The sequence below is a fragment of the Lynx canadensis genome, chromosome A2 (assembly GCF_007474595.2).
Source record: "Lynx canadensis isolate LIC74 chromosome A2, mLynCan4.pri.v2, whole genome shotgun sequence".
NCBI lineage: Eukaryota > Metazoa > Chordata > Mammalia > Carnivora > Felidae > Lynx > Lynx canadensis.
In genome coordinates, this window is record NC_044304.2 from 56,007,463 (window position 1) to 56,029,599 (window position 22,137).

Below are 22,137 nucleotides of genomic sequence, written 5' to 3' on the forward strand. Positions count from 1 at the left end.
TGGGACAGAGAGAGATAGAGCATGAACAGGGGAGGGGCAGAGAGAGAGGGAGACACAGAATCGGAAACAGGCTCCAGGCTCTGAGCCATCAGCCCAGAGCCTGACGCGGGGCTCGAACTCACGGACCGCGAGATCGTGACCTGGCTGAAGTCGGACGCTTAACCGACTGCGCCACCCAGGCGCCCCTTAATGTTTATTTTTGAGAGACAGAGCGTGAGTGCGGAGGGGCAGAGAGAGGGGGACACAGAATCCGAAGCAGGCTCCAGGCTCCGAGCTGTCAGCACAGAGCCCGACGCGGGGCTCAAACTCACAAACCGCGAGATCATGACCTGAGCTGAAGTGGGATGCTTAACCCACTGAGCCACCCATGGGCCCCACCATCAGTCTGTTTTAATTAGACCTCCGGGCGATTCTAAAGGTTGAGAACTACTGCCCCGGGGGCATGCAGACAAGCTCAGAGGAGGAGAGAGAAGCATCAGGCATAGGAAGAAGGACGGCTTGGGCAGGGGTTCTAGGGCCTATGGGGGGCAGAAGATTGTATCCAGGTGTGGGTGACCATTGCAACTTGGCCTCCTCACAGGCCTGCTTAGCACGCCCAGGGCCAGGTGTAGGGGGTGCTTAGCATGGTGGGGGAACTGGGGCTTGGAGTTGGAGCCCATTCAAGCCCTAGCTCTGGCCTTTGTGGCGCCTTCCCAAACAAGGCGGCTCACCTCTCCAGGCCTCTGTTTCCACACCTGTCATACGGGGAACATGCCTAGTCCTCGGGGCCGGCAGCTGAAGCCATAGTCGTGAAGGCGTCTGGCAAAGTGTGGAGCTCTTTGCACGTTGTATGGGCCATCCATGAGTCTGGGATCTAGGCCACCCTGGAGGAAATGGAGCCAGCTCCTCCCAGCCCCTCAGCTACCCCACAGAAGTCCCGCTGGCCCTTGAGCCTCTCTCCTAGAGACCAGCGGGAGCTCCGAAGAGAGACGGCGTGGCGGAGGAGACAAAGCCAGAGACCCTACCCCTCAGACCTGCCGGTCTGGGCCTTTCCACCAGAGCGACATTGGCTGGTGTTGACCAAGCACTCACTGTGCCAGACACTGGTCTCGGTGCTTTATAGCTGCCCATGAGGAAGTGGGCAGAGGCCATGCCTCCTGAGAATGTCCTTGTTCCCTGTTGGGAAGGGACCAGCAAGCATCTCGAAGCTCGCCTTGCCCTCTGACCTCAGCTTTCCCTCCTGGGACGTGGGGCATGTGCTGTGGGCCATGGACTCCTCCCAGGGGAGATGAGATGAGACCAGGTTTGGGCAGCTGCTTGGTAAACTTAAGCTGGAGGGACGCCCTGGGGCCACCGTTAGCAAGAAGCTTCGCCCAGCAGAGGACTCAGCTATGTTTCTCCCTCCGGAGTTGGGGGCTCTTTCCTGAGACTGAGAGCCCGCATCCCCCTCCTGTGCCTAGAGACGAGTTCGTGCAGATTGGGAAGGGCGTCGCCAACAACACCTGCATCGTCCGGACCATCAGCGTGGGCCTGACGCTGCTCAGCGTGCGGGACACGGAGCACGTGGGCCTGTCCGACTTCGTCCCGTTGCCCGTCCTTCAGGCCATCTCCCCGGAGCTGTCTGGAGCGGTGGTGGTGGGGGACGTCCTCTGTCTGGCCACAGTTCTGGTCGGCCTGGAAGGTGAGAGAGAGAGAGAGATACTGGCCGGGGTCGGGGTGGGGGGGCTTCCTTTTGAGTCCGGGGCAGCCCCAAAGATGGGAGTGGGCTCCTGTCGTGGGGGTGAGACAAGCAGGGCTGGCATGACGTTCAAGAGCAGGAGTCAGAAAACCACCGGCCAAATCCAGCATGCTGTCTCTTTTTGCAAACACAAGTGCCTGGGAACTCTGGCACACCCTCATTTACATGTTGTCAGGGGCCGGTTTTACCCTCCAGCTGCCGGGTTTGAGCGCTGGCATCAGAGACCTCTGGGCCCGCACGGCCCAACAGATGTGCCATCTGGCCCTTTGTGGAGGAAGCTGGCCAACCCGTGCGTTCGTATAGCCCTGTCCGCTAGAAGTTTCTAGCATTGTGGAAACATCCCATATCTACACTGTCTCACACGGGGCACTCACGATCCAGTATTCTAAATGTGGCTAATGCAACCGAGGAGCTATGTGTTTCATTTTAATTCATCTCGTGGCTAGTGGTTACCATGTATCGCCAACAGCCCACATCTAGAAGGAAATGTAAGGAGAGAACAGCTATCGGGCCTGTTCCCATGCCACCTGTAGATTCACCACCTACGTTACCCAACTTCTTTTTTCAGTTTGACTCCCTGTTTTTTTCTTACCTAATTAAATTCATTTTAAAAAGACGTTCAACACTGCCCTTAAAAGAAAGCAAATACAATTTGCCAGAAATAGAACGTGGCTGTTGAGTTATTTTGTTGTTATCTGTTATATAATGCAATTGGCTTTTAACTAAGAAACGCTCTTGAACCTGACACTTGCTTTGTTTGCACAAAGGGGTTGATAAACAGTCGGGGATGGGCAGGGGTGGTGCGTGGGGAGGTTCAGCACCCGGGTCATCCCAGGACAAGGAAGTGATCAAGAGATTCCAAGCAGGAAAGCACTGGAGTGAACATAGGGCCAGAGGTTCACTCTGGGCAGGGTCACAGCCAGGCAGAGAGCAGGTGTGCTCCAGGTGGCCGCAACCAGGAGCCAGGGGAGGTGGGGGGCGGGGGCCAGTGCCAGGGTGCAGAGGCCAGTGGCATGGATTCTACCCTGAGGGTGATGAGTGAGCACCCCCGGGAGCAGGGTGGAGCATGGTGGTGGGGCAGTGTCACCCAGGTGACAGGGCTGGGCGGGAATGGCAGACGTGGGAAAGATGAGTGACAGCCAGGGCTTTCTCTCCCAGGCCTCTCCGGAACCTGGAGCTCTTCAGCTCACAGCATCCTCCGCATCGACCCCAGGACGGGCGTGGCTGTGGCCCAAGAGGCGGGATCTGTGACGGTTTACTACGAGATTGCTGGGCACCTGAGAACCTACAAGGAGGTAGGGCTTCGGGGCAAACGTGGCTCACCCTCTTGGGGTAAAAGCCTCGGCTTTCTATCCTGAATGGCACCCTTCCCTTTAAAAAAAAGAAGCACCAGCACCCTGCTAGGCAGTCAGGATCCGGAGTCGTGAGTCTGGGGTCTGCTCCCCACTTCCTCCGGGATTGGAACAGGTGCCCTTTCCTTCCCAGGCCCCTGCCTCCCACGCTCAAAATGGTGTCATGACAAGGGCTGACCTCCCGGGGCCGCCCCCCCAGCTCCCACGCACACTGGCGTAAGGGCAGGAGTGTCCCCTGTGGACGGCTTCCCCAGGAGTCTCAGGGCAGGCAGGCCGGCGTGGCCATTTGGCATCACCGGCAAAGTTAAGCCTCCCCAGCAAGTCACTTTTTGAGTCTTTCTGGAGGTGAACAAAACCGTTCTCTCTTCTATTTATCTCCAGCCGAGAATGAATCAATGAGCAGCGTCTGGCTGCGTTCCAAACGTGTCTCATTTTAGAGCCAGCGTGCACGTGATCGAATCCAGCAGTTTAACCTAATAGCTTGCATATTTAGTGCCGGGGCTCTGCAGTGGGTGAGCGGGTTGCAGATAGAGGCACCTTGTGACTAATAAAGCTGTGCTCTCCCAGGAGGAGCCGCGGAGAGTGGGCAGGGGCGGGTGGGAGGGGGGCTGGAGGAGAGGGCACGGCGTAGGCAAAAGTGTGCAGGGCTCAAGAGTCGAGCCCCGATGGCTGGAACATAGGCAGTGGGGGGAGTGTGAAGGCTGGCGTTGCAGTCAGATCGTGTGATGCACATTGTGTTCTGGGTAGTTCCTGGTGAAGCACGTGAGCTCTGGGGCCAGGCTGCCTGGGTTCAAATCCCAGCCAGGCCACTGAGAGGCTGCGTGGCATTGGATAAGTTATTTCACCTCTCTGTGTCTGTAAAATGGAGGTAAGAGGGCCAAGAGGATTAAGAGTTAACCTATGTGAAGCACTTAGAGTGGTACTCAGCACCTAGCAAATGTTCAGTAGGTATTAGCTGCACCTGTGACTATTCCGGAGCAAAGAGGAGAAGCTTATGCCAGACCCAGTAGGGATTTATCAGGGTTTTTGGGTTTTTTTAAATTTTATTTTAATTTTTTTTTAATTTTGTAAAAAAATGTTTAATGTTTATTTATTTGGAGGGAGGGACAGAGAGAGGGGGTGACACAGAATCTGAAACAGGCTCTAGGCTCTGAGCTGTTAGCACGGGGCCCGATGCAGGGCTTGAACCCAGGAACTGTGAGATCATGACCTGAGCCGAAGTCAGACGCTTAACTGACTGAGCCACCCAGGCATCCCTATCAGAACTTTTTTTTTTTTTTTTAAGTAAAGAGTGATCACAATCAGAGGTAATGTTTGGAATGAGTATCCAGTGCCTGGTGGAGTCTAAGAGCCCAAGAGATGGGGAGTAGCTGCAGGGGTAGTGAGCCAGGAGACAGGATGGGCACTCTGCTGGCCCTGTTGGGTGGGCAGAAACTAAGGGAGGGTCATCAGAGCTTGGTGACCATTTGGAAGTAGGGGTTGAGGGAGAACCCTTTGGGGGATGACCTCCCCGGCGTCCGGACTGAGTGACAAGGTGGATGTCGGTCCTTTGCCCTGATGGCGGTAGGGGGTTGCAGAAGGAGGGGCCAGCACTGGGGAAAGATGATGAGTGGATGGAGGCGTGGCCAGTTGGAGGCGTTTGCAGCTCCTGTAGGTGAGGCCGGTGATGAGGCAGCAGGTGTTTCTGGAGCTCCAAGACAGCAAGCTGGAGGTGGGGTGGGAGTCCACAGCACAGACATGGTTCTGGAAGACCTGAGAGTGGACAGGTGCACATACATGCAGCACATATCAGAGCAAGGCCTTGGGCCCCCTCTGCCAGGTGTGGGGGGAGGAGGCAGAGGAAGCAGGGACAAGATGGCAGGCAGGCAGCCAGGAGTACAGGAGAAGGTGGGAAGAACCAGGGCCCGGATGTGGGTGCCCACCAGTGAGCGTGGAGGTGATGGGGCCAGCCTGACGGCCTGCCCGTGCTCTTGTGTCAGCCACAGGAGCTGCCTGGGCTTTGGGGAGGAGTGAGACCCCCATCCCTGCTCTTGATGAGATCACGTTCCGCTAGAAATCCTGTAGGAGGCAGGAAGTGCTCAGCGCCTGCCCAGAGGTGGGAGGACAGCCTGCCGGCTGGAGGGGACCATGCTGGAGCTGGGCCTGCGAGGGCCGATGGGGTCAGGCTCTGCGGGGGGAGGGGGGAGGGTGATCCCAGCTTAAGAGGGGCGCACGACTGGGGTGTTTGGGTGCAGCCAGTGCAGGCTGGGCCAAGGGGGGTGAGCAGGGGAAAGTCTGGGAAGACTGGAGTCTGGAGGGGCGTTCAGTACCCAGGCTATGTGAGTTGCCTTTTGGTCAGGTTGATTTATTTTGAATAAATGACAGTAAAGAAAAATGGCTCCTTCTCTCATTGCTGAAAGACTAATTAAGCAAACTGATGAACAGAGAAGTGATCTGCCGCTGTCCCAGGAGCCAAACCCCACAGCCCACCCCGGACTGAATGCATTCAGACCTGCTGTTCAGCACCGCACTCCGCTGTTAGGAAAAGCAGCTCGTTCAGAGGGAGGCAGAGTCTGACCGGCCTGGGGTCTAAGCCCAGCTCTGCCACATCTGGCCAAGTCTCAAAAAGACGTGGAGCCTCAGTTTTGTCCCCTGTGCAATGGGCAGTGCCTGCACCCCAGGCAACGGGGTGAGGTCACAAAAATGCCCGTCACTGAGCCCACACGTGGTCGGTGCTCAGTGCAGCTGCCTCGGCTCCCTCCCCAGATAGCGATCGGTGTCCCTCAAAGGATCGTGGCCCATTCCGTCCGCCCAGGCCAGACCAGCTTCCAGGAGGCCTCCAAAGTGACCGTCACCTTGGGAGACAGAGGCTCTAACCTGAGAGGTAAAGAGTGAGGGGCCTGCTTGGTCTGGGGAGGGGCCCCGCCAGTCGCACGAGCAGGGAGGAGGTTCCCCGTGGCCCTGCTTAAACTCACGCCAAAGGCAGAGAGAGCATTTAACCCCTGCTGGCCCATTCCTTCCAGCTTTTTTGAAACCCGAGTGTTCTTTCTAAAAGACCCCGGCACCCAGAAGCTGCCTGTGTCTGAGCTGGAAGTGCCACTTCAGTCCCAGGGCAGCCGAGTAAAGAAAGCCCCAGCTGACTGCCGGTAATCCCAAGAAAGTAATGATTTAGCAGGCCTCGCGGCCGATTTTGATTTTTGTAATTACCTTTTCCAAGTCATGCGTAGAACATCCGACCCTGGCCCTGCCCGTGACAGCCCTGGACAGCAACTGCCAGAAATAAATACATCGATGTGGGCTGGTTTGGTTTTTTTTGTTTTTGTTTTTTTTTAAACCATGTACCCAGTGGAATTAAATACCACTGTTCTTGTTCTGATTGATGAGGTAGCTTTTCTGCATCATATAACCTCTTTTTTCCTACTTCAGGGCACGGGGCCAATACTGCACAATTGCCGAGATGATACTCAGTGTATTAGTGGGAAACTGTTGCCCTCCTGAAGTCCAGAAATAAATTGCCCATTTTCCCCCTGCCGACAGGAACAGACGATGTGCATTAGTGGGCCCGACCCATCTGCTGTGCTGCGGGATGCAGGCTCTGTAGCCCAAATGCTGAAATTCTGATCTGAAATTGCCCACGATTCGGAATGACCCTCCTCCCCCATAGAATTCTCCCCAGCTCTTATAAACTGTGGTGCTGTCACGAAGCTTTGGGCAGCCCTCGGGGGGCCCTGTGTGGAAGGAATGTGGGGCGTTTCGCGGCCCGGCTAGCCTGCACCTGGCCTGCTCTTGCTCCCTCGTTTCGGGGCTCTAACAGACGGATGCAGAAGCCTGTGCAGGGGGGCCGGGGTGGGGCGCCTAGTAGGTCTGGCCCATGCCCTTCTCACCCCTTCCCCTCTCCAGGTGAGTGCTCTCCCTCCCAGATGGAAACCATTGAGACTCTGCACCCAGAATCCCTCATTAGCTGCCACCTCCAGTTCAAGCAAGATGTCTTCGATTTCCCAGCGCGTGACGTTTTCACGGCAGAACCAGGATTTGATGCCACTCTGGGTACGTTTGCAAGGGTTTGCATGGGACGACTGGCTTGCATGGAGGGTTCCTGTTGGCGTGCCGGGCTCACGGCAGCCATCTGTCCGGAAGGGCCATGTCTGTCAGGAGCCCAGCCTGGCGGTCGATGCCACCACTCTGGCCTGTCATTCATTTCGGCCGCTGGGCGGGTTTGGCGGTCCAATGCTGGGCGATGGCTGTCCTCGGCACCCACCTACACGCAGCAGGCAGGACACATTTCAGAGTTGGAAAGCCTGGGTTTAGGTCCCTTTCTGCTCTTCCTACCTCAGGGCCAGTGGGTGTTAAGGCTGCCTCCCTCTGTGAAATGGGAAGGATGATGCCTTAGAGCTGAGCGGTGCAAGCGAGAGCTGGGCAGAAGGGCCCTTCCTTGTTAACTAGCCAAGGGCCCCACGGCGTGTCCGAACAGAACTTCCACTGCCCGTGATGCCCGCGCCACGGGCTGGAGTGACTGCCTGGCCCCGGGCATGCCGGCCACGTGGTGCGGAGTGTCTGAGAAGGGGGGTGCCCACGTGGGGTGCTTCGAGGGTTCAGTAGGATAGTTCCTGCCATATGCTGAGCACAGTGCCCAGCATACACCATCGAGTCCTCGACAGGAGCTGCCCAGTGTTATTATGATAATGATTGTCGATGAGCATTTGGACCATTCTTCAGTTCCTTCCAAGAATATGCAGCCCAGTCTTAATTAGGAGGAGTTAGCGAGGGCACGACGCCAGACCATAATAAGCCCAGCCTGCAGCTTGCCATGGCCCGGGGTCAGCACCCAGGCCGCTGCCTAAGATGCAGGAGGTATGTCCTCAGGGCACCTGTGTGGGGCCCAAGTGCAGGGACAGAACAGGCATTTGATGGTCCCATGCCCTGTTTATTGGCTAATGCGGCCCCATGAGGGCGTGTGAAGTTATTCCCACTTGATACAAGAAAACCAGGTCAGCAAGGAGGCTGACTCACCCAGGGGCACTTGACTGGCAAGGGCACAGAGGGGACTCCAGCCCAGGCATCCGGGTTCCAGGTACTTTCCAGGGCATTGCTCAACAGTATGCGTTGAACTCATTTATCTACCCAGGGCCAGGCGTGGAGGGTCCAACAAGCACCAAGGTAGCCCCAATCCACACCTTCACAGGACTTTCTGCTGTTATCTGGGGCCACGGGCCATACTGGGAGTCCGCTCCAGCTCAGCCTGTAGCTCAGCATCGGGTCACGGTATCCGTTTATTATTTACTCACCCCCATCCTGAGAGCCAGGATGGCTAGGCCCTGAAATGCAGAGCTGGCCCAGACGTTCCTTCCCCAGGCAACGTCAGTGCAGTGGGGATCTGGCGAGCAGAGGATTCTGAGGAGTGAGCGAGAGCGCTGGTCACAGAAAGGGTGTCCAAGCTGGATCAGGGGTGCTGAAGAGGGACATCCCTGGAGGAGGTGACACCTCACCTGGGCTCCGAAGGATGCGTAGGAGTTTTGCAGTTAGAAGAGCAAGGAGAAAGTGCAGCGTCCGGGCATGGGTGGGAGAGGGGACAACTCAGAGCTTGCTTGTCTCCACAGGCCGGTACCTCTGCTCAGTCACGATGCACAGGCTGACGGACAAGCAGCTGAAACACCTCAGCATGAAGAAGACGGCGCTGCTGGTCACCGCCTCCATCCCCGGCAGCCACATCTCTGGGGAGCATGTTGGTGCCGAGGTGCCCTTCAGCCCAGGGCTTTACACTGACCAGGCTGAAATCCTTTTGAGCAACCACTTCACCAGCTCTGAGGTCAAGGTCTTTGGTACCGTGGAGATTCTCGAGAACCTGGAGGTGAGTGGCGTCCATGCATGAGCCGGGGGCCTTGGAAAGGACCGGAAGGCAGGGAAGACGAGGTGAAAGGTGGAAGTCGTGGACCACCTCTCTTTAAAAGTGAAAAAAAGATTTTTTAAACGTAAATACCCGTAACCTTTTCTTTTCCCCCATACCATTATCTGTGAGCTTGTATCATTGAATTAGTTACTGGGAATGCTGCCGGACTTCCCCAACCAGGAGCTCGGTATGCGAGGGCAGTACTCAGCACAGAGCGTACCTAGCACATAGTATGTGCTCAGTGAACACTTAGTATGTTCAGTGAATGAAGTCAGTGCAGGAACGTACACTGACATGGGGGAGCAAGAAACGCTGTAATCCCTAACTTATCACCAACGCCCGCGCAACTGGGGACGAGTCCCTAGCCCTGGGCCTCAGTTTCCCCATCTGCTGAATGCTGGGTGAACGATGTCCTAGGTCCCGCAGCCCAGCAGGCCAGTAAGAGATCTGGGGTGATGTGGCAAAGGGGTTTTTGGCTCCTCCGTTTGCCGTATCCCTGGTCTCACTGTAGCAAACGTGGACGTGGATGAACGTTCTTGGAGCGAGACGGCGATGAATTCATTGCTGCTGATGGAGGGTCCGCCAGCCCAGGGGTTGAGCTGCTGGCGATCGGCCATTAGCAGAGCTCCAGGCTGCTGCCTTGGAAAGTTGGCATTTGGTGGTAGTTCATGTTGGTTTAGCATTTTTTTAAAGAGCACTTGATTAGAATTCAATGATATTGATTTGTCCTTTCCTTAAAAACACTCCCAAGTGTAGACAGTATGCTCCTTCCCTGACTTTGCAGATTTCACGCTGTCACTTAGAAGTACCCAGGCGTCATCGCCTACCTAGGAAGGTGGACCAGGGAAGGGTCCCCACCCCTACCGTCTGGGCCCCAGAGGGAGGCACAGCATGTCAGGCGGAAGTGGGGGTGGGGGTGCCGCTCTCCAGCCACATTGTCTCTCCCAGGTGAAATCAGGGTCCCCAGCTGTGCTGGCCTTTGAGAAGGAAAAGTCTTTGGGGCTCCCCAGCTTCATCACATACACAGTCGGCATCTCGGATCCCACAGCTGGCAGTCAGGGGCCTCTGTCCACCGCCCTGACCTTCTCCAGCCCCATGACTAACCAAGCCCTCACCATTCCGGTCACCGTGGCCTTTGTGATGGATCGCCGAGGGCCTGGTCCTCGTGAGTCATGGGATGGGACACCGCTGGGATGGACCTGGGCGAGGAGGGCCGGTCCGGGTGGTCTTGGCTGTGGGTGGAAATCTGGGCAGGAGAGCAGGAGGGGGGCGGGTCAAGACCTGGAGGACTCAGAAATGCAGATTGTCCCACAAAGTGAATTTGGCCCATTCGGGTAGCTAGAGGGATCCTGTTGAAATGTGACTGGATCGTACCCCCTCCTCTGCTCAACACTGCTTTGGCGCCCACCTCCCCTGGGGGGTAAAGCCCAAGCCTCTCCAGTGTCTTGAAAGGCCGGCCCCCCATAATCTGCCTCCCCAAACCATTGATGACTTGTCTCCCCGCTTGGGCACCTTGCTGCAGCCACGTTGGCCTTCTTCCTACTTTGGGAACACGTGCAACTCCCAGCTAAGCCCTTGGCATACACTGTTTCCTCTGCCTGGGACGCCTCTCCCCCCCCGATAGCCCCTTGGCCACGTCCCCACCTCAGTCAAACCCACCTTTCCTCACACATTCCCTGCTCAGATATTAGGAAATTCTGAACCTTACTCCCACGTAAATCCTTCTCCTTCTTCCATAGCCCTGTTCCCCACTGTCAGCCTAGGGAATAATTAATACAACTAATTATAATTTCTGCTGGTCTTCCCCAACTGGGAGCTGAGTACTGCATGTGGGGACAGCACTTAGAACAGGGCTTACCTAGCATATACAGTAGGTGCTCAGTAACGGATGCCTCATTTATCCCGCAGTCGTGTACGAGCACCTGTTGCACAGCAGCGCATGTGCTGGGCAGATGCCTGAGAAGCCCCCACCTCAAACAGGGCATGGAATATTACAGACACAGCGAGAAAGGAATGATCCTAAACATGGGGCTCAAGAAGTGGGGGGCACACGGAGCGGGTGATTTTACACCTGCTGGCCTGAGGGTGTGGTTCAAAGGGACTGCTTCCTTCAGGTCTGGAAGGATGAGTAGCCAGGGGGAGGGCCGAGCCGTCAGAAGGGCCCTGGGGTGAGGTGCAGGGTGAGGGGCCGGGCCACAAGGAGCCTCGAACCCCTGGCCAGGGGCTTGGGCTTTTTCTTGAGAGCAGGGAAGTGGCCTGGTCAGGTCTGGAGAGGAACAGCCTGAGGGGCTAAGGCCAATGTCAGGGGCACTTGAAGAGGGCACCTCCTTTCTCCTGTCAAGCAGGGATGGGTCCTGACTCAGGACAGTCCATTTAGGGGAGGAGGAGGGGCCCAGGATGAGGCAGAGGGAGATGCAAGAGGAAGCCACAGTCTGGGCCACCCCGAGGCAGGGCCCCAAAGGAGGAGTGGCTTTGGGGCAGCTGATGCCGGGCTCCCGTGGTGCATGGGCCTCAGTTCTGAGAGCGGCAACATCCCTGTCCAGAGCCTTTGCCCAACCCTGACCTCCATTTTCATGACGGCAGCTCCTGGCTTGACATCTTCCACACTGCCTTGCCTTTCCGGGCACGTGGCTGACTCCTGGGCCACCCTTACCCTCCGAACTCCCCCAGACAGCTCTGCTCTTCCCCGGAATGGGTATGGAACCTGAACCCTCCTCCCAGCAGGGCCTCAAGTGGACGCGGGTCGGTTCAAGTGGCCCAAGATGGAATAGGACGGAGCGCTGGAGTGACAGCCCCACAGGACCGGCTGCTGCCCCAGGCCTCAGGCAGGCCGCCTCGCCCTCCGGCCACGCACAGAGACACAAGGGGACTCCACGTGGCCGTTTGGTAACTTGTCTTTCCATTGACTACAGATGGAGCCAGCCTTTTCCAGCACTTCCTGGATTCCTACCAGGTCATGTTCTTCACACTTTTTGCCCTGCTGGCTGGGACTGCTGTCATGATCATAGGTGAGGCGGGCTGCATTGTGTCCCCTGGGCTGCCCCCCACCCCTGACCCTAACTCTAACCAGCCATGTTGTCTTGCAGCCTACCACACGGTCTGCACACCCCGGGAGCTCACTGCACCCCCAGGCCTCTCCCCCGGAGCCAGCCCTCGCCACAGCCCCCACTGTGAGTCACCACCCTGCGGATGCAGCCAGGCAGAGCCGGGGCTACGAGGGAGGGTTGTGGGGATCAAGGCCCTGAACCCCAGGTCTCAGAAGCTCTGGCCCCACACAAAAGTGGCAGCTGGGGTGTGAGGCCCAGAAGGCAGATCTGGGAGCTGGTCCTGGGCAAGGAGAGCTTTCCCCCGGCAGAACCGTGGAGGGTGGAGGGCTGGTAGCCGGGGCCGTCTCTGCAGGGGTGCATGTTGGGACTGGTTCTTACCTGCTGGGGCTGCTGCAGAGGGCTCTAAGCTGGGTTGAACTGACTGACTCAGAGGTGAGGATTCTGGACAGTCCCGCTGATGGATCTCCCAGATGGGGGAGAATCACAGGAGCCATTCCTCTTCAAGTCCAGTTGTCTCTGGTGACCCTGAGGCCCTGGTGATCCTACACAACTCCAGGGGACACTTCTCTCTGTGAGTGGTGTCCCTTGAACCTTGTGTAGTGCCCAACCTTCACAGCTGCGCATGGTGGCCTTTATATCTTTTCCGTTTGAGGGTTCTCTCCCCTATAGGAGGAATCCTTGAATGGTGTCTGCTGACCCAAAAGGGGCATGGCCAGGCTTCCAAGAGTCTGAAATTTTTTGGAAAAGGATGCAGTTATGTATATAGATACATTTTCCTGGGTAACCAGATCCCACGTGCATCCTGGACCCCTGGAATCATAGTCTTCCACAAATCTCATTCAGCCATCCTTACGACGGGCACTCACCTTTTCTAATCCCATCTTCCAACCCCTCCCTCTGTGTGTCGGAGCCATAGTGGAGTAGTTGCGTTACCTCCTGAACGCTCCAGGTCCTGGAGTCTTTGTTCATGCGGCTTTCTCTGCCCAAGAGGCTGTTCCTGCCCAGATGGACAGGCCCCGCTCCCTGCGTGCCCCACGGACCCACAGACGCGCCCATGTGGTTTTAAGACCCACTGCTTGTTCTCACTCCGCAGCTGTGGGAGGTCAGGGCTCATGCTCCAAGCCTCTCGGCACGTCCAGCTGTCACCCCTTCCCTGGGTGACCTCACATCACTGGCCCAGGGCTGCCTGGGGGTACGGTCAGGGGGATGGCCGGGCTGGGCAGCGGATGCGTCCTTAGCGGCTGTTCCGGTGCAGGCACGGAGGGCTCCCTGCGGGGCACGGAGGGCTCCCTGCGGAGCACCGAGCTCTCCCATATGCTCTGTGGGTCACCTCATCTCTTTCCTCCCTAGATTTTGCTGCCTCATCGCCGACGCCTTTCAACGCACTGCCTCCCATCCGCAGAGCCAGCCCTCCATCGGGGCTGTGGAGCCCCGCGTACCCCTCCCACTAGTCCGCGGGCCGGGCCGTGACGCCCCTGCGCCCCCACGGTGGGCCCAGCCTGGAGCACCCCTGGGCCCCGAGCCCTGGCCCAGGCCCATGTCGCTGCCTGCTGTGTTCTTGTAGACCTGTAGTTTAGGCTGTGCCCGCTAGCTCACCCTTCCATGTAGGGCTTTCTGTTGGCTCTTGTTTTCTGTTCCGTTCTTACATCAGAATCTTACAAAGGCTAAGACTCTCGCTCATTCCTCTGTGCCCGGTTGTCTAGGGTTTCTGGACAACGTGCACTTACGCTTTTCCTTCCCCGCAGTCTCTGGAACCACTCCCTTCTCGAGACTTTGAGCAGGCGAAGCTCCCTTCACTAGTGGTCTGTAAGGGATGTTCCTGAAGTGGCCTCAGGGAAAGGACTTTTTGATTTTTTCTTAACATTTGTGGGGGTTTTTTTTCCCCTCCTTGGAAACTTTACTTTTCCCCTTCTCCGGCCCCTGCCAGGAAATGAGGGGAGTGAGCAGACACGAGTGTCCGAAGCTGGCCCCGTGACTGCACGGAGGCCTCAGGTAGGCGCCAACGGGGCCCAACCCCACACTGGCTCAGCCTCACCGGGAGACGCCGACGGGCCACAGGAGCCACGAGCCGGGCTGCTCTTTGCCTCCGTGGGGGCCACTGTGAATATAGACGGCGTCCTCTGTGGTTGCTTCCTGCGCGTGGAAGCGTCTCCTGGACTCGGCCGCAGCTCCATCGAGGTGCTCTTTGGGGTGCGGCTCCTCCTCCCTATCCCGGCTTCTCTACCCACACAGGGACTTCGGAATCGTAGTTAGGAAAACATCCCTGAGCCAGAGACCGGGACCTTTTCTTCTGGTTTGTTTGTTTGTTTGTTTGTTTGTTTTGAGAAGCCACTGTGTTCCGCCCGAGCACCAGACCAAAACCCAGTGTTCTCCCTTCCTCCTTTTGTACCACGGTCGTGTACCTCAGCAGCCCTGAGCCTCTGGCCTGCCCCGTGTGGGCACCAGTTTCCCCGCGGCAGCCCCCCAGCAGGCCATGGAGCCAGACCCGGCCAGTGAGGAGGGCGGGCCTGCCCTCCAGGAAGGGGCTGGGAAGGAGAAGACGTCTAGAAGATGCCCCCTCGTTCATTCAGCACCCGAGGCCTCCAGAACACGGCCTCTCCGCCCTGGGCCGAGAGCTGTGCCGCTCTCAGGAAGAACTGGAGGCACACCCCGAGCCCGGCCTGCGGGGTCGCTGTGGGGGGGGACCCTTGGACTCTGAGCCGCAAGCGTGAACCTACCGCAGGCCTTTTGGGCCGGGCCGTGCGATTTATTTTTCTAAAGCTGGAGACAGGAAGAATTGTGCCTTGCCTATCACTTGAGCTCAAACTGACGACTTGGATGTAAATAGGCGCGTTTCTACTTGGTTTATTTAATAAAGCTCTATCTAATTTCTTAAGAGGGGCGTGATCACTGCCAGATCTGCGTGCGTCCTGCCTGGACGTGACCCAGGCTCCGGTGACTTGGCTTCCTTCCGGTTACAGAGATTTGGGGAGCGGGTCTGTTCCACTGCCCTTCTGTGCCACACCCCCCCTCCCACGGGGCCCCCACGGGTGCCTGGGGATGCCGCAGCCCCGCCCACACATCACCAGGTATCACCACGTGTCCCACCCCTATCTCTTCCTCTCTCTCTCTCTCTCTCTTTCTCGGGTGCCTCTCACTCTGCAGCTGTCCTTTCCTCATGTCACTCTGGCCTCTGCACCCACTCTCCGCACCGGCTGACCTCCCTGGTGTCACTGATCCTCTCGCTGACTCTGCAGCCTGGACCTCGCCCCGCTGCTTGCTGGCAGCCGCTCCTGCCTCCCCAGCCCCTCACCCTCCACCTTCCCCATTCCTGCTCCCCTCGGGGTGGTCCTCTGCCCACCCTCCACAGCCCCCTCGTGCCCTGACTTCTGCCGTCGCCGAGCTCTCATGCAGGCTCACCCCAAGTGCCTGAGGCAGGGTCTCCTGTCCCACGTCGCAGGCAGATGCCTAGAGAGACCAGGTGGCCGCCCAAGGCGGCAGGCTATTGGAAGGCACCTCTGGCGGAGACCCCCTGTCGCCCACATCATCCACCTTCTTCCTGACTCAGAGCTGGGCAGACAGCGGCCAGAATCTATACGAGGTGTCCCAGCCGTTTTGGCTGCTGGAAGCCAACATGTGACTACGTTTTGGGGACAGAATGTGAGCAGTGGTGTCCCGGGCAGCTCAGGAACTGGACTGACGGGAGGCGGTGCCCTCCGCACCACGTTGTCCCAACCCTGGCTGAGCTGGCTGGGAGGAGGCCACCAGGATGGCTCGGCCCTTGTCCTTGGAGCCTGTGCCCCGCCCAGGACGGCCTCCCTTGACAGGAAGGAAGGACACTCCCAGTGGCTTCCAGTGAGTCTTCTGCCACAGCCGAGCCGAATCCCAGCCAATTCAATGGCAGCGCCCCAACACGAGCCTGGCAGTCCAGCTCTGTGCCCCCTCTTGTAGCCACGCCCCCACATCTGGCCACCACCAGAGCTCCCCCCCCCGCCCCCTCCCCCCGCTGTGGACACACTTGCTCCTGTACAACTCGGGTCCCCCCCTCAGACCTTCCTCTCCCATACCCTTCATGTGGCCGGTCTCCAAGTTCCCATGAATCTGCCCTCCCCACGACCCTCTTCTTGGCCCAGGGAGCCTCCCCTGGGATGAGGTGCCAGCCTCTGTGTCCCCTGCACCAACCCGCTGCTCACAGATCTGACCGCTCACACCCTCCTGCTTAAACTCTGCTGCAGTCAGCTTGCCCTTGGGGTGGGTGCGGTCCCTTTGTTCACACCAGCTCCCCCCCCCCAACCTCTTCACCTCTAGTGGAAGCAGCCAACCAGGCCACCCCCGCCCCCGGGCCCTGGGGCTTTGACACCAGCCAGGGTTGGGGCGGTCCTGCACCCACCCTCTCCCACCTGTGTGTTCCTGCTCTGCTCTCCCCCACTCTGGGCTTCAGTTTTCTGCTCTGCAAAGTGGGCATGGCGGTGCCATCAGTTACTGTAAATGTAAACCAGAAGCCATGTGTGGGGCCTTCTCTTTGGGCAGTGGGTTGGTGACTAGGGGTGCCTTCCTCTCCCGGAGGGAATGGCAGATCTGACTGTCAGAGGGGACGGCAGGGGAGGGAGAAGCCGAGGGGGAGGGCCCAGCTCCCCGAGGAACGAGGAATGTTCTGTGTGGCAGATCCAGTCCTGAGGGCCCTGGGCAGTGGGGGTGACTGGGCGCAGAAGCGCTTGGGGGACAAGTGACAACTCCAGGGCACTGAAGCCCTTATGGCCCGCCCACACTGAGAAGTTAATGCCGAAGCTAAAAGGCTAAAAGCGCCGTCACCGCCCTGGGCCTGGTTTCCCTGACTGAAAAATGGGGAGGACGCTTTCCTCATGAGGATCCTGGGAGGACAAAATGAGCTGATAGGAGGTGCTAATCCACATATGCTGCTGTCACTGTTGTTGGGGAAAGCTGGCACAGGGCCCATGAGGAGCCCAGATGGTGGGAGAACATTTGTTTACAGAATGGTGAGATGCAGAGGCAGCAGGTGAGCAGCAGGGAGGGTGCTCCCCCAGCCCCCTGGACCTCTGTTGTCATTCCCTGTGCTGTGTCGCCATTGTCTGACCCTGTTATCCCTCCCCAGCTGGGACCTCTTTGAGGCCTGTTCTTCTGTGTCCTCAGGACCTGGCACTTAAGAAGATCTAGAAAGCATTCAATCCGTGTCCTACGTTCAGCACAGGGCCTGCCTGGCATGCAGCGCTCAATAATGACAGTATTGCCCCCAGGTAGGTCCCCCTCAGTGATGCAAGATGGCTGCCAAGATCCAGGCATCACAGCATGTTCAGACATGGCAGCATCCAGAAGAAGAAGAGAAGCAGAGGGATAATCTCTTCCTGTCTCCTTCTAAGGACTAAAGATTTCTTTCCTGGAAGGATCCTCAGCGGATGGTTCCCATCATGTCTATAGCCAGAGTTGGCTCTTCTGGCCATTCCTGCCCCATGGCTAGTGAGGGCAACAGGATGATCACGTCCATGCATGGCAATCCTTCACAGTTGAGTGGAGGTCAGTGTATCAACACGCTCAACTTCTTTCAGATCAAAATAGAAAGGTCTCAGCATCTGCTGGTTTTCTCTGTGATGATGGCATTTTCTTCCCTTTACCCACCTCAGATACTCTAGAGAGAGGCCCGGGCTTTCTTCTCCCCAGAGGCGACCACCATTTTCAAGCACATACAAAGGACCGTGAATGCACGGGCTGCCAGAAGCAGGCCCACCTTGCCAGAAGGGAGTGCTCTGACAAAACCAGGGGACGCACAGCACATTCAGCTTTCCGCTCCCAAGCGAACCGCCCAAAGGGTGCCAAAAAATGCTTTTAGCACCATTTAGCGCTAAAAATATAGTATTGCGTATAGGTTTTTTTTTTTCCTCCAGAATTCCTAAGTTTGGGCAAAAATTAACTCTCTGTGTCTGCATCTTCCTGTTCTCTGTGCAGTCTGGAAATGTTACATTTCAAGGTCTGATGGACTGGCTAGAAGAAAGCCTAGGACCCGGGACATCCAGGATGGGCGGAAAAGGTCTAGGTGAGTGGGGAATGCGTGAAGCTTAGAGATCAGGTGACCAGGAGTGTAGGCCTACCTTCTGGGGCTGAAGAGAAATCATTTTACCTTTCTGGGCCACAGCAGTCCCCTGTTCTACGAAGTGGCCATGCTGGCATCTGTCCTGCCCATCACCCCAAATGGCTGCCAGCAGGAAGCAGGTGCATTATTATTCCAGGCTCCTCCCTCTCTGCATGCACACCCTTTGGCATGTAACTGCAGAACCTCCCACGAGAGGCTAAGTATATTCCCTCCCCGTGGAAGTTGGCCATGGTCCTGTGACTTGCTTTGGCTGGAAGGATGTGGTGGGAGGGACATCAGTTCAGAGCCTGGGACCTGAAGTTTCCACGCACCCTTCTTGTGCTTCTGCCATTGACATAACAGTAAGGAAGCCCAGGTAGCTGCTGGTGCAAGGAGGGAAAAAGACACCTAAAGGGGGACCTGATATGGATCTGCTCATCTTGGAACAACTGACCTGCAGATCCATGACTTGGAATAAATGACAGGTGTGAAAACCCACTGACTTTGGGGACGGTTTGTTAGGCAGCATTACTGTAGCAGTAGGTGGCTGATACAAAGCATGATATGATTCCCTTCTGGCTGAACCATCGAAGGCAAGTTTCCTGCCACTTGTCACAGAGTCTGAATGACATGGCTGAACCCTGAGCTGGGCCCCCTCGGCCCTTCCTGCTGGCACAGGGTTTGCTGGGTGGCTCTGGCAAATGGCTGGAAGGGTACCAGACCAGGCACCAGGGCCAAGGAAAGATAGCTTGGCAGGTAGCCATCACTTCCTATAGCCAGCCATGGCTCCCTGTGGCCAGCGTGAGCGACGGAAGAGGCCTGGGGCTGCACAGGCGAGCAAAGCTGCTGACATTTACTGCACCCCTCCGCCCCCCCCTGCAACCAGGCACATGCCAAGCCCTTTCTAATCTCTAGTTCGCTTCATCCTCACCTCAGCTATTGACAGGTGGGGAAACCGAGGCACACAAGGTTAAGCCTTCTGGCGTCCCACGACTGGCAAGTGGCAGAACCAGAATCCGAATCCACTCAGACTGGCGGCAGGGTTCGCTGTCCCACACCAGTTCCTGCCCCTGCCCACCTGGAGCGGGCAGTGGGGGATCCATCCCAGAGGGGCAGACTGTTGTGCGCAGGGAGCCAGGGCCGGCACCCACACCCCTCCGAGCAGCTCTGCTTCAGGCTGTCTCATGGGTCATTTGATTTTTCACAAGGAAAAAAATTGAATACGGTGGTGGTGTTTAAAAACACAGAAGAGCAAAAAACTAATATGACTTGAATTTCATTTACCTTCTGCCTTCTCCCCCTTCCCTCCCCTCTCAGAGGCAGCTACCTTTATAAATTTGCAGCATGTCCTTCCAAAGCAACATTTATTGTTAATAATAAGCATCGGTAAAAAATATATATACGTATTGCTGTTTTGTGTGTATTTTTATACATTGGCATGACCTTGGTCATACTTTGTCTCATTCAACTCTTGTTTTTTTCCCTCCTTGTATTATTCTATCATATAGCTTCATTTCAATTGAATTCTTCCTTCCCCTATTGTTGGACAGAAGCTTATTTCCGAGTTTTGCTATACTGAACAGTGCTGCAGTGAATGTTCCTGTACAAGGCTCCGTGGGCCCAGGGGCTGGAGTTTCCCAAGGCAAAGGGTGTGCCCATTATGAGTTTGCCTCGATGCTACTAAATTGATTTCCAAAGCATTGCACGATTCTCACACCTGCCAGCTGGATATGAGAGATTCGATTTCCCCTATCCTTGTCAGCATATCACATTGTCATATCTATGTATACTTAGTTTTACTGGTTTGATGGGTGACTTTGAATTTGATAAGTTGAATTCAAATTCTCGGATAGCTACGGAAGGTAATCTTTTTTTTGTTTATTGGCCATTTATATTTTTCTCTGTCCTCCACCCAAATGTTGACTTTTTTAAAGCTTATTTGTCACTCCAAAAGAGAGATACTATAAGAAACCTATTCATATGCCCAATTTTGTCATCAATGTATCAGTTAGCTATTGCTGTGTAACAAACTTACCCCCCCCCATTCTCAATGATTTACATCAGCTAACATTAATTATTTCTCATGAATCCAGGGTCAGCTAATCCAGGCTGGGCTCAGCTGGGAGTGACTGTTGTCTCTTACCCTCCTTCCAGGACCCACAGGCCAGGTGAGACATGTCCCTCTCAGGGTGACAACCTTGATGTAAGAGAGCAGGTGGAATCGCCATACAGCTACTTGAGGGCTAGGCTGGGACTGGCATGCTATCATCTGTGCTTCATTGTATTGGACCAAACAAGTCACATGTCTGATTCTAAAATCAGGGCTTGGGGAATAGACTCTCCCTTTGATGGGAGGACCTACAAAGCCACAAGGGATAGGGTGTGAATGGAGGGGTGAAGAATCAAGATCATCAATGCAAATTTGTCATGGTTGTCTTTTTTTGACTCATCGGCAGTAGCCCTCTATTCAAGGTGCACATTGATAGTTTATATTTTGATATTTTGTCTGAGATCTTCTGCTTCTGAAATAAAATTTTGAAACCCGTGTGATTCCCTCATCGTACAGATGGGAAAACTGAGGCTGAGACACGGGAAGGGACTCGCCCAGGGTCATACCTGAGTAACACACCATGTTCTAGCCCTTTCCCCTGACATTTAAGGCCCCCACCTGACCATGCTGGCCACCACAACCAAGACAGTTCATGCGGATGTTTCGATAGATCGTTGTGAGCGTTTTAGCCTATGATGAATTCTCGAGGAGCTGGTTTAGAGCCACAATTTTTACATCCAATAAAGTGAGCAATTCCAAGAGTGAGAAAAAGGAGGAAAACAAAACCCAAGACCACGGGTTTGCCGATCGTCTATTATTTTGTTAAGTTTTATGTTGTATGTAATTAGCAGATAAAATTCTGTGGAGGGTTTCATTAGCAGCCTCATCAGGTGACCACTTTCATGTGGGGAGTATTTACTGAAAGCAAATAAAGACCATTTATAAGCACCAGGAAAATGGAATCCTAAAGACCTATTGCTTCACTGCATTAAGGCACAATCACCCCAGGGCAGCAGGGCTCCGTCCCTCCTCCCCCAGAGAGAAGCTGGGGAGCCTGGTGGACAGGGCCCAGACGCTCCTGCCTTTGCCTCTCACCAGACAGATGACCTTGACCTTGGGTAAGTCACATTGTCTCTCTGGGCCTCGGTTTCTCTGTCTGTAAAATGGGGATTATCATATGACCTCATCCAGCGGTTTGCTTTGTGGGCTTAACGAGCTCCTGCATAGAAACCCCCAGCACGGTGGGAGCAAATAGTTCGTGCTCAAAGACGTGAACTTTTCTTCCTTCCTCTCTCCCTGGGTGGTCCAGGACAGCCACCCTCACTCTCTCAGGGGCCACAACACATACCCTCTGGGAGTCTTTACAGCTGTCCCCTCTGCCACCTGCCAGCTGAGCAAATCGGTGATCAGTCCGGGCTTACAAACATGAGTGTGACAGGCCAGGTAGATGATACCCCTGAGGAGCTGGCGGGGGGGGGGGCAGTGACCTGGAGTGCACGGCCTCACCCACTTGCTCCAGCTGCCACGTGAGAATAAAGGCCCATGGAGCTATTTTTTGTGGTTTTCTAGAGATTTCCCCAAATCCAATTTTGTGTGTGTGGTGGGGGGAGGTTGGGGGTAAAACCTTCCACTTTATAAATAGTGGTAACAAAATTCAAGTTTAAAAAATAGAAAACACAGGGGTGCCTGGGTGGCTCAGTTGGTTAAGCGTCTGACTCTTGATTTTAGCTCACGTCATGTCACGGTTCATGGGTTCGAGCCCCGTGTCAGGTTCTCAGCTGACAGCTAGGAACCTACTTAGGATTCACTCTCCCTCTATCTCTGCCCCTCCCCTGCTCGTTCTCTCTCTCTCTCTCTCTCTCTCTCTTTCTCTCTCCTCAAAAAAAAATTTTTTTTAAATAGGAAAAACAACTTGTGTGGGCCAAAGCAACCTGCCCTCAGACCACCGTTTTTCGATCTTCTCTGAATTTCATCAATGGCAACGTTCTGTGTGTGTATCCCCACATTCCCTTCCGATCACCCTGGCAGACATTGCTAATTG

At 55.9% G+C, this 22,137-nt stretch overlaps 1 protein-coding gene across 4 annotated transcripts in view; it reads left to right on the forward strand.

The window, feature by feature from the left end:
- Positions 1-14,857, forward strand: part of NUP210 (nucleoporin 210) — a 109,445-nt gene extending 94,588 nt beyond the window's left edge. For 2 of the 4 annotated variants that reach the window (XM_030307496.1, XM_030307497.1), the window contains exons 32-40: positions 1,440-1,660; positions 2,876-3,012; positions 5,815-5,932; positions 6,949-7,095; positions 8,646-8,896; positions 9,884-10,100; positions 11,848-11,943; positions 12,022-12,105; positions 13,333-14,857. In XM_030307496.1, coding sequence (XP_030163356.1) covers positions 1,440-1,660; positions 2,876-3,012; positions 5,815-5,932; positions 6,949-7,095; positions 8,646-8,896; positions 9,884-10,100; positions 11,848-11,943; positions 12,022-12,105; positions 13,333-13,433 — 1,372 coding nt within the window. In that variant the 3' untranslated portion in view covers positions 13,434-14,857. The other 2 variants (XM_030307498.1, XM_030307499.1) reach the window with 2 other exon arrangements.
- The last annotated feature ends 7,280 nt before the right edge of the window (positions 14,858-22,137 follow it).